General features: G+C 44.2%; 1 protein-coding gene across 1 annotated transcript in view; it reads right to left on the minus strand.

The window, feature by feature from the left end:
- robo1 (roundabout, axon guidance receptor, homolog 1 (Drosophila)) overlaps positions 1 to 12,427 on the minus strand; it is a 368,472-nt gene that overhangs the window by 133,199 nt on the left and 222,846 nt on the right. The window contains exon 3 of the mRNA XM_072259842.1: positions 5,298 to 5,455. Coding sequence (XP_072115943.1) covers positions 5,298 to 5,455 — 158 coding nt within the window. The remainder of the gene's footprint in view (positions 1 to 5,297; positions 5,456 to 12,427) is intronic.

Here is a 12,427-nt window from a genome sequence, read left to right on the forward strand (position 1 = left end):
CTCACTTTACACTGCACGCTGTCGGAGCAGTGCTGCCAGGATCATTAAGGACACGACCCACCCAGCCAACACACTTTTCGTCCCTCTTCCCTCCGGGAGAAGGCTCAGGAGCTTGAAGACTCATATGGCCAGATTTGGGAACAGCTTCTTTCCAACCGTGATAAGACAGCTGAACGGATCATGACCCGGATCTGGGCCGCACCCTCCAAATATCCGAACCTGCCTCTCAGTTTTTTTGCACTACCTTACTTCCCATTTTTCTATTTTTTATTTATGATTTATAATTTAAATTTTTAATATTTACTAATTTTAACTGGTTTTAATATTTAATATTTGTAATCCAGGGAGTGGGAAGCGCAGAATCAAATATCACTGTGATGATTGTACGTCCTAGTACCAGTTGTTTGGCAACAATAAAGTATAAAGTCATAGGTGCGGGAGCTAGACTAATACTGAAGTACATAGAACATAGAGCAGTACTGCACTGTTCAGGCCCTTTGGCCTACAATGCTGTGCTGACCTACGATGAATATAACACTTCCTTCCCTCATAGCTCTCCATTTTACTTTCATCCATGTAAGAGTTTCTTAAATATCTATAAGATCTAAAGACATAGGAACAAAATTGAGCCATCTGGCTTATCAAATCTCCTCTGCCGTTCCATCATGGATGATTTATTATCCCTCTCAACCCCATACTCTGTTAACCTTTGACACCCTGACTAAGCAAGAACTTACTATCCTCTGCTTTAAAATCTATGGACTTCATTGCCACAGATTCACCTCACTCTGGCTAAAGAAATTCCTCTTCATCTCTGTTCTAAAGGGACATCTTTTAGCGCTGAGGGTGTGCCTTCTGGTCCTAGATTCCCCCTTTATAGAAGCATCCTCTCCACATCCACTCTGTCTAGAGTTATCCTGTAGAATTCTGTATATAAAAAGTATGGGCCTCCTATTCGATCCCATTGTGCATCTGCTGAGAGCACTCATCCGTCGCTGAGTCTCTGTCAACACAGACACACATCCAAAATCCAGACCAATGCCTTCACCTACAAACACCAGAGTGGAGGACAAGCATAATCATTTTTTTTATTTCAAAGTGGGTGAAAACGTTGTCAAAATGATCCAGTGCTGAAATGTTGCGGCATTCCTCAGACAGGTGAGCACTGAAGTCCTGGTATTTGGACAGGGGTCTATTCCGTGTCAGAGAGAGTCCTTCAAACGAGACCTTGGTAGGAGGTGTCTGAAATGGCCGGAAATTAGGAGGAGTGGGAGTGGCAGGGAGGGGACTTCAAAGATCACAGGTGTGGGCACACTGTCTTCAAACGGCCCTATGCTCTTTCCCTCAGACCAAAAAAAAAGTAAAAGGAAAAAAGATTAGCTTTATTAATCACAGGCACATTGAAACATACTGTGAAATTTGTCATTCGTGGCAGATCAAGTCAGCAAGGATTGTAACAGGGGCAGCCCCCAAGTGTTGCCCCGTTGGTGTCTGTGACGTGCTGAGCTACGTTCACAGTTCTCAGCAGCCTCTTGTGGTCACGTGCGGAGCAGTTGACCCCATTAGTCTACAACACTCTATGCCTCTCCGCAGTGCCTATGCCGACACCTCTTAAGTGATTCTGCCTACACTACTCTCAGAGTGAAAAGAGGGACCCTCAAATTCTCTCTAAATCCCTTAACCCTAAATCAATATCCTCCCGTTATAACTGCCTCTGATGCAGAGAAACATTTGCTGTCATCCCCCAAATTATATCACTTAAAGTTTTATATACCTCAATCAAATATCAAGCTTCAAAGTAAATTTATTATCAAAGTACATACAGGTCACCATATACAACCCTGAAAATCATTTTCTTTCAGGCAATCATAGAAAATACAAGGAAACACAACAGAATCAATGCAGACAAACAACAAATTGTGCAAAAAATTATAATTAATAAATAAACAATAAATATTGAAAACACGAGATGAAGAGTCCTTGAAAGTGAAGCTGTAGTCTGTGGGAACAGTCAGCGTTGGGGTGGGTGAGTGAAATTATCCCCTCTGGTTCAAGAACCTGATGGTTGAGGGGGTAATACCTGTTCCAGAACCTGGTGGTATAAGTCCTCAGCATTTCCTCTCTGATGACAGCGACAAGAAGAGAGCATGTCCTATATGGTGAGGTTCCTTGATGATGAATGCTGCCTTCCTGCAACAGTGCTCCATGCAGATGTGCTCAGTGGGAGGACTTCACTCTGAGGGACTGGGGTGTAACCACTACTTCTTGTAGGCTTTTCCGTTCAAGGACATTGGTGTTCCCCTCTAATCCAGGGAAGCAGACCCAGCCTCTCCAGTCTCCCCTCATACATGAAATATTCCATCCCAGGCAACATGACAACACATTACTGTTGCCTGAGAAAGGCAGCCAACATAATTAAGGAGCACTCCCTCCTTGGTCACTCTCTCTTTCCTCCTTTCTTGCGCGGCAGAAGATACAAAACCCTGAGAGCAGGAACAACCAGGTACAAGGGCAGCTTCTATCGCGCTCCTTCCCGATGGTAGCAGCGAGAACAGAGCATGGCCTGGATGATGGCTGTCCACCAGCATGGTAGATGGTACTCGGTTTAGAGGAGTATGGACTGAATGCAGGCAAATAGGACCAGCTCAGGTAAGCAGCCTGGACTAGATGGGCTGAAGGGCCTGTTGCCATGCTGTGACTGAATGTGAACTTAGAGGAAACCCACACGGTTGCCGGGAGAAATTGCAAATGCCACACAGACAGCAACTAGCAGTATGGTGTTAGGGGGCATGAGATTTGTGAAGTTACCTTAACTATAGAGAAGGTTCTTGGGAAACTGAAAGGTCTGCTAAGTCACCTGGACTAGATGGTGTACACCCATGAGTTCTGAAAGGGGTGGCTGAAGAGATTGTGGAGGCATTAGTAATGATCTTTCAAGAATCACTAGGTTCAAGGATGGTTCCGGAAGTTAGGAAAATTGCAAATGTCACTCCACTCTTCAAGATGGGGGGGGAGACAGAAGAAAGATATTGGAGTCAGATTCAGTGGTTGGGAAGATATTGGAGTCAATTATTAAGGATGAGGTCTAGGCGTACACAGAGGCACATGATAGACTGTAGTCAGCATGGTTTTCTCAAGGGAAATCTTATCTGACAAATCTCTTGGAATTCTTTGAAGAAATACCAAGCAGGATAGACAAAGGAGAATTGGTTGATGTTGTGTACTTGGATTTTCAGAAGACCTTTGATAAGGTGCTACACATGAGGCAGCTTAATAAACTACAAGTCCAGACTATTGCAAGAAAGATTCTAGCATGGATAAAGCAGAGGCTGATTGGCAGGAGGCAAAGAGTGGGAATAAAGGGAGCCTTTTCAGACTGACTGCTGGTGGCTAGTGGTGTTAAGTTTGCAGATGATATGAAGTTGGTGTAGGGGCAGGTAGATTTGTCCTGTGTGGGCGTGCCTTATTCTGACTGTCGAAAGTTGTTTCCATTGTGATTGGTTAGTTTAAAAGCAGCAGCTGCTTTTCCCATTGGATAGCTGCCTGGTGTCCAGTTTCAAACATCCTGGGGATTTAAAATAGCACGTGGAAGAAGCTTGCTGTCTTCTTTCTTGGTTTAAGGCAAGGGTGCACATGGCAACTGGGAAGGTATGCTCTGCGTGCACTTTTAACTAAGTACGTTTGTTGAATTTTCAGATTTGTAGTGTCTGTGACTTGGGGAACATGAATGTTTGGGCAAATTTGTACTGTTTGTAAATAAATTATTAATATACCTATTCAAAGCCAATGCATTTCCTGTCTCATTTTCGCTGGACCTACGAACCTGATTCAGCATTACATTTGGCGCTGTGAGCAGGTACGGTTTTTTGAGCAGAAATGCATTTCTTAAAAGGTTATTTAAAAGAGAAGACCCTCAATATGAGAGATGCAGAGTCTCAGGGTAGACAGATTATAACACAGACTTTGGAAATCTCGCTAACTTACTTACGGGTTATGGGATGCCAGTAGATTGGTCAGACCTGTTAAATTTCACCAGGGTTGGAATGGGACATCACATTGTTTCTAGACTTAAATAGAAACCTAAAAAGGGCCGGTCGGAGGCTCGAAGTTTTCGGACGGGCTCAGAGTCGGCTGCGGTCGGGTGCTTCCAATGCATCAGCAAGTTTGCGGCGCTTCCGTTTGGTAGAAGAAATGAAAGGGCTGACTATTTTCTAAATGGATAGAAAACAGTAAAAACTGAGGTGCAAATGGACCTGGGAATCCCTGTGCAGGATTTCCTAAAGCTTCATTTCCAGGTGGTGAGGAAGGCAAATACAAGGTTAGCATTCATTTCAAGAGGAGTAGCATATTAAAGCAAGGATATAATGTTGAAACTTTATGAGGCACTGATAAGTCCTTGCATGGAGTATCACGAGCAGGTTTGAGCCCCTAACTAAGAAAGGTTGTGCTGCAACTGGAGAGAGTTCAAAGGAGGTTCACAAAAATGATTTCAGGATTAGATGGCTTCCCTTATGAAGAGCGTTTAATGGCTCTGGGCCTGTATTCACAAGAATTCAGAAGAACGAGGGAATACCTCATTGAAACCTATTGAGTGCTGTAAGGCCTCGATAGAGTGAATGTGGAGAGGATGTTTCCTTTGGTGGGAGAGGCTAAGACCAGAGGATACATTTAGCCAGAGAGTGGAGAACCTGTGGAGGCCAAGTCTTCATGGATATTTAAGGCAGAAGTTGGTAAGATTCTTGATTGGTCAGGCCATGAAGGGATACAGGGAGAGGGCAGGAGATTGGGGCTGAGAGGAAAATTGGATCAGCCATGATGAAATGGCAGATCAGACTTGATGGGCCAAATGGCCTAATTTTGCTCCTATATCTTATGGTCATATGCTATGGGACAGTCATGTTTCTAGCATGCTCTCAACTTACTGACCATGACCCGTATGTCTTTTGGAACATGGGAGGAAACTGGAGAACCTGGAGGAAAGCATGTGGTCATAGGTACAAATTCCTTACAAAGAGTGATGGCAAGTCAACCCCGATCTTCTGTAAGGTACCAAGCATTATTGTAATGCACCATCCCTAGAAATGGGAAAGAAAGGGTCTTTTCTTCAATATATTGTCTCCTCAGTGGGATGAATAATTTCCTAGTCAGAGTGTCTAATCTAATGACAGAAATATATAACGGAAGAGAACAACATTCAGTCTTTGCCAGTCTACAGCATCTTCTCTGGTAGCCCACTGAACGTCAGAACAAGAGGACCAAGGGTTCGCTGACAGCCAATAAATGTTTCCCTGTCTTACCGTGATTCTTTCATCCCGATCATCCAGTCGGAGACCGTCCTTTTTCCAGGAGATGGTGGGCTCCGGATGTCCACGAGGTGGTTGGCATTCCATGACAGCAGGCTCGCCCGCAGCAACCATCACGTCGGAAGGGTTCTGCCTGAAGTCATCCCGGAGGACTTGGAGAAGAAAAAAAATGAAAGGGTTAACGTATCAGAAGTATTTGATGGCCCTGGGCCTATACTTTGAGAGTTTAGAAGGATGAGGGGGAATCTTAGTAAAATCTATCGAATATTGAAAGCCACCGATACAGTTGATGTGGAAAAGATGTTTCCAATAGTGGGGGAGTCTCGGACCAAAGGGCACAACCTCGATATACAATGATACCCCTTTAGAACAGAGATGAGGAGGAATTTCTTTCGCCAGAGGTTGGTGAATCTGTGGAACTCATTGCCATAGACAGCTGTGGAGGCTGAGTCATTGAGTGCATTTAAAATGGAGGATGATAGGTTCTTGATTAGTAAGGGCATCCAAACTAATGGAGAGAAGGCAAGAGAATGGGTTTAAGAGGGATAATAAATCAGCCATGATTGAATGGTGGAGCAGATTCAATGAGCTGAATGGCTCAATTTTGCTCCTGTCTTAGGGTCTTATGCTGAGCAAGGCACCTGAACACACTAGTTCAGAGAAGACATCAGAGGGACAATGGCGTAGGACATGTGACCACAAATCCCTACAAAGGATTGCAAGGACTGCTGAAAGGATCAGCTGGGTCTCTCTTCCACCATTAGAGATATGTATCAAGAGTGCAATGTATGCAGGACCCTTAGCATATTCAACGTTCCCTCCCATCCATCCACCCACCAATCTTTTTGACCCCACTACCATCAGGTAGGAGGCACCGTAGCATTAGAACAAGAACTGTTAGGATGGGAAACAGCTTCTACCCTGTGGACATGACGACTAAACTCCTAGCCACCATCCAGGTCTCATCATTCATGAAGTGCAAATGGCGTTATACTGTTTACTTATTAACTTGTTTCATAAATGCACATTATTATTTGTTAATTTATTTATGGTAATATTACCTCATGTGTTGTGTGTGTGAGTTACACGTACTGTATTGTGCACCTTGGTCCAGAGGAACGTTGTTTTGTTTAGCGGTATACATGCATATGGTTGAATAACAATGAACTAAACTTGAAGGTCACAATTGACCCAGTGTCTCATCAGAGAGTTAGTTTGGAGCAGTAATCACAGGGAGGATGATGGGTAGGAGAAGAGCATGGTTAGCAAGGGGTCTTGTCACACAGTTAGATCAGAGCAATGATTAGAGGGAGGATGGTGGACAGAAGAAGATTAGATAACCCAACATTTGTCACACAGTTCCTTCAAAGCAGTGATGGAGATAACTAGAAGAAGCTCAATATAATGAAGGGTTTTCAATGTCCGAAACCACCTCCCATTTACCCACACACTAACCAAACACTACAGTCCATAATTTATTACAAATCATTTCAGTTCAGGTTAACTGGAGAAAAGAAGCAGTCCCTGAACCCTTTTAAACAGACCAGACCCTACCACTCTGCCACCAGTAGGCAGAGACAGACCCATCTCCACAAAAATACTGTACCCAAAAGTCATACTGATACAGAACCTGTCCCCACCAGTACTGTACCCCGGTGTTATACAGTGACAGACCCGTCCCCACCGGTACCGTACCCCGGTGTTACGCAGTGACAGACCCGTCCCCACCGGTACCGCACCCCGGAGTTATGCAGTGACTGATCCAATCTAATGAACTGACATCGACTCTTTTTAGCATTACATAGTAGATATTAACTCCGAATGAAAAGAAACAATACAGACAACGAAAAAGAGAGAGAGAGAGAGAACATGAAAGATGAGAGTGTGTGTGTGAGAGAGAGGGGAGAATAGAGAGTGAGAAAGAGAGAGAGAAAGCAAGTATGAAAGAAAGGGGGGAGAGAGAGAGAGAGAATGAGACAGAGAGAGAAGTGAGCAAGATTACATGGGGAGAGAGAGGGGACAGAGAGACAGAGCAGAAAAGTGTAAGACACAGAATGACAGTGAATGAGGGATGATGTGGTAACAGTGAGGATTGTTCAGCGTGAGTAATGCTTTCAAAGAGACACCAAGAGATAGTGATGGAAATTATGAGTTGAGCAAAATGGAAATGACAGGTTCAGGGTGAGGTAGAGTGAAAGAATGTGAGAACAGAGTGGAGTGAGAGGGACTAAACATACCCTGAGTTGCTGGTGATATCGCATCCTGCATCCATCTTAATCCAAGTCCTACTTAAATGAAAGCTGGAGTAGAGGGAACATCAGTCAGGGATTGTGGGAGAGCCCATTACAAGACCCGAGCTAATAACATGCTGGTATAACCTACCCTGAGATTAATACCATTAGGGAGGAAAATGACTGTCTGTAAAGAGTCGGAACTTCTGAAGTGGCCCACTCCTTGAGCGATTAGCTGGCGTTTGAGCACTGGGCAATTAGTGTCTCGCTAACTACACAGCAACTTCCAACATTGTCAATCCAACAATATGATTAAACATCTTAAAACAGGTCAAACACTCTGCAGATCAAACAGCAGCAAAGGAGGAGGAGGGAGGGCTGTAATTAACCAGGAAAAGGTCAGGCTCATGTTTCTCAATGAGCTAACCGTCAAACACCGAAAGCCTCCGGCAGAAAAGGACGGAGCGGAGAAGAGAAGTTCGGGGGTGGGGGTGGGTGGGAATGCTGGGGGCACTGTGTAAGGGACTGTGAAGGAGGACCAAAGGGAAACTTCCTGTGTGACTATCTGCCGGGGTCCTTCATGGATCTCCCCAGAGCATTCAAACTCACCCACCCACCCTGAACATCTGGTGGACCCCAGCTATTTCAGATTTCAAGGATAGAAGGCTGGCTGAACCAACTTCTCAAAACACATGGCTCAGTCAAATCCAAATGGATAGCAGCTGCAAGACCAATGTTCAGTTCCCACTGTTGTCAGTACAGTAAGGAGTTTATCCGTTCTCCGTTTGACCAAGTGCTTTCCTCCAGGTGCTCTGGTTTCCTCTCGCATTCCAAAGAGATGTTTGGGTTAGGGTTCGTAGGCTGCTCAGCGCAACCCTCGCTGATTTCATTTGATGCAAAATGATGCATTTCACCGTATATTTTAATGTACTGTACATGTTACAAATAAAGCTAATCTCTATCTTTAAATGGTAGCACAGTGTTTCAGTCCATGTGGTCTGACCAGAGTTTATAGAGCTGCAACTTTACTTCGTGGTTCTTGAACACAATCCCCTGACTAATGAAGGCCAACACATTAATGAGAAAACTTCTAATTCACTCAACCTTTCCTCATATTTCAGCATCTGGGGCTTCTTTCTGTCTTTTTCTTTTCCTGTTCTGAAACGTCAACTGTCTGTTTCCCTCCAGAGATGCTGCCTGACCTGCTGAGCTTCTCCAAGATTTTGTGCGTATTGCTCTGGATTCTGCATCTGCCGAATCTCTTGGATTTAAAATTTGACAACATCTGTGCATTCTGCCTATGTGGACTTTTTGTCATACTGTGATCACTGGTGGGGTCACACATATTCCTAAGTTGATTGAACTTTAGGTGGGGGGGGGGAGTTGACGGGAAAGTGGTGAGATGAAAACGAGATTAGTACAAACGTGAATAGAGGCCTGATGGTAAGGGTGGACTTAGCCCGAAATGTCAACTCTTCATTTCCCTGCAAAGATGCTGCCTGACTTGCTGAGTTTCTTCAGTTGCTCTGGACTTCCAGCATCTACAGTCTTGCTCGTTTCTCCAGATTGGTAGGTTTCCCTTAGTCATCGAAATTCTCCGACTATAAGTTGTGGATTGTCAGCTGGTAGTTGCTCCTTGGAGTTCAGATCATTTGAGATGATTCTAACATGTACTCCCCCCAGGCCTCAAGCACCCCTTGCAAGATATTGCTGCAAAAACTGCTGACAGCTTTCGTTTACCTTTGAGCTACTCAAAGCTCAAACAGAAGAGTATATTGCCAAACCAAATAACTTGCATCACATTTAATGTGACATATATTGGCTTAATCTTTCAATTGAGTTATTAATTAGGGTAAAGTAAATATTTTAACATCCTTGATAATACCCCACCTACTTGAATATTATGAATATACTTTGTACATCGTCAAACATCCGCATATTCTTTGATGTTAATTTTACAAAGTATTCTGAGGACTTTATTTCTCAAAGATACGTTATTTTGCCTTAGTTATTGATTGTATGGTTCCTTAAGGTTGTTATAGCTGGGAGAGGTAGAGGAGATAAGCTCCCACTACTTATTAAATTCTAAAAATGGCATGCATCTCTAATAGACTCTGATAACCAAGTCCAGCTCATGGCCTTCTTGGGTGCTAAGCTTGGCGGAACCATTTATACTGACAGGAGAAGGGACAAAGGCAGGTTACAGCAGCTTAAAACCAGTCGCTTCAGGCAGATGGGGCTAACCTGCTGTGGTAGACAGCTCATCGAGGAGATGGAGAACTCTGATCTCAAACCTCCGCGGCCTTGTGGCTATATCTACTCATGGAGAAAGCTTCCGGAGTAAACCCTGAGGGAAAAGTCTTGAGATGGAGTCCCCAAGGCAGTCCAATACTGAGTTCAACGCTGACTAGCAACTTCTAGGATGCTGCTGTACAGGGCTACGGTAGGAAACTTTTTCACATGGTGTGAGCAGAATTATCTGCAGCTTAATGTGAAAAAGACTAAGGAGCTGGTGGTAGACCTGAGGACAGCTAAGGTACCAGTGACCCCTGTTTCCATCCAGGGGGTCAGTGCGGACATAGTGGAGGATTACAAATACCTGGGGATACGAATTGACAATGAACTGGACTGGTCAAAGAACACTGAGGCTGTCTACAAGAAGGGTCAGAGCCGTCTCTATTTCCTGAAGAGACTGAAGTCCTTTAACATCTGCTGGACGATGCTGAGGATGTTCTATGAGTCTGTGGTGGCCAGTGCTATCATGTTTGCTGTTGTGCGCTGGGGCAGCAGGCTGAGGGTAGCAGACACCAACAGAATCAACAAACTCATTCGTAAGGCCAGTGATGTTGTGGGGACGGAACTGGACTCTCTCACGGTGGTGGCTGAAAAGAGGATGCTGTCCAAGTGCATGCCATCTTGGACAATGTCTCCCATCCACTACATAATGTACTGGGTGGGCACAGGAGTACATTCAGCCAGAGACTCATTCCACTGAGATGCAACACAGAGCATCATAGGAAGTCATTCCTGCCTGTGGGCATCAAACCTTACAACTCCTCCCTTGGAGGGTCAGACACCCTGAGCCAATAGGCTGGTCCTGGATTTATTTCATAATTTACTGGCATAATTTACATAGAACTATCTAACTATTTATGGTTCTATTACTATTTATTATTTATGGTGCAACTGTAACGAAAACCAATTTCCCCCGGGATCAATAAAGTATGACTATGACTGATACCGAGTTGTATCAGTCTGTGCCATTCTTTTGGGTTCATCTTATCATAGGATAAGACCATAGAAGCTGAATCAGGCTATTCGACCCATCGAGTCTGCTTCACCATTCCATTATGGCTCATTTATTTTCCTTCTCTAACCCATTCTCCTTTCTTCCACTCGTAACCTTTGATGCATTGACTAACGAAGAACTTTATCAACCTCCACTTCAAATGTACCCAATGGCTTGTCCTCCACAGCCATCTGTGGCAATGAATTCCACAGATTCACCACCCTCTGGTTAAAGAAATTCCTTCTCATCGCTGTTCTAAAACGACGTCCCTCTGTTCTGAGGCTGTGCCCTCTGGTAGACTCACCAACTATAGGAAACATCCTCTCCATATCCACTCTATTTTATGCACTTCAATATTCAATAGGTTTCAATGACAGCCTCTCCCATTCTTCTAAACTCCAGCGGGTACAGGACCAGAGCCATCAAAAGCTCCTTATGCATTAAGTCATTCCTAGGCTTGTACGGTTGCAACGTGACAATTCCTGGACATGGTGCCCTGACTGACAAAAGTAAGCATGCTCTAGGGCTTCTTCATCACCCTGTCTACGTGACGCACCTGCGCCCCCCCCCCCCCGGGTCTCTTCGTTCCACAATGCTGTCCAGGGGCTTGGCTTTTCTCTTTGGGTGAGAGGTGACTCGATAAATGTGTACAAGGTGATAGGAGGCATAGCCAGAGACTTATTCCCAGGGTGGAAAACGCCAAAGCAAGATTATTTAATGAGGATTGGAGGAAAGTATATGGGGGGTGTGGGGAGATTTTTATTTATTTATTTATTGAGACATAATGTGGAATGGGCCATTCCAGCCCTTCAAGCAGGGCCACCCAGCAACCCCCGATTTAACCCTAGGCTAATCACGGGACAATTTACAATGATCAATTAATCTACCAACCGGTACATCTTTGGACTGTGGGAGGAAACTGGAGCACCTGAAGAAAACCCATGTGGTCACGGGGAGAACATAGAAACTACTTGCACACAGTGTGCATGTCAGATGTAAGTTCAGATTTAGGTTCAAAAAAGTTCACTGTATATTTATTATCAAAGTACAAGGGATGATTGATAAGTTCGTGGCCTAAGGTAGAAGGACTCAATTTTGGAAAACCTAGCACATTTATTTTTCAACATAGTCCCTCCCTACATTTACACACTTAGTCCAGCGGTCGTGGAGCTTTTTCTACTGAGGCTGGGTGAGACTAAAACTAGAGGTCATGGGTTAAGAATGAAAGGTGAATTGTTTAAGGAAAACATGAGGGGGAACTGAGAGGGTCAAGAGAGTGTGGAATGAGCTGCCAGTGGAAGTGGTGGACGCAATTTTGATTTCAAAGTTTAAAAGAAGTTTGGATCGGTATATATGTGAGAAAGGTATGGAGGGCTATGGTCTGAGTGCAGATCGATGGGAAGAGACAGCTTAAATGGTTCAGCACGGACTAGATGGGCTGAAGGACCTGTTCCTGTGCTCTATTTTTCTATGACTCTGTAACTGTTATCAAAGTATGTATACCATATAGAACCTTGAGATTCATCTTCTTGCAGGCAGCCACAAAACAAAGAAACACAACAGAATCCATGAAAAAACCATGGATAACAAAGACCAACAAACAT

This window comes from Mobula birostris, chromosome 6 (assembly GCF_030028105.1).
Source record: "Mobula birostris isolate sMobBir1 chromosome 6, sMobBir1.hap1, whole genome shotgun sequence".
Taxonomy (NCBI): domain Eukaryota; kingdom Metazoa; phylum Chordata; class Chondrichthyes; order Myliobatiformes; family Myliobatidae; genus Mobula; species Mobula birostris.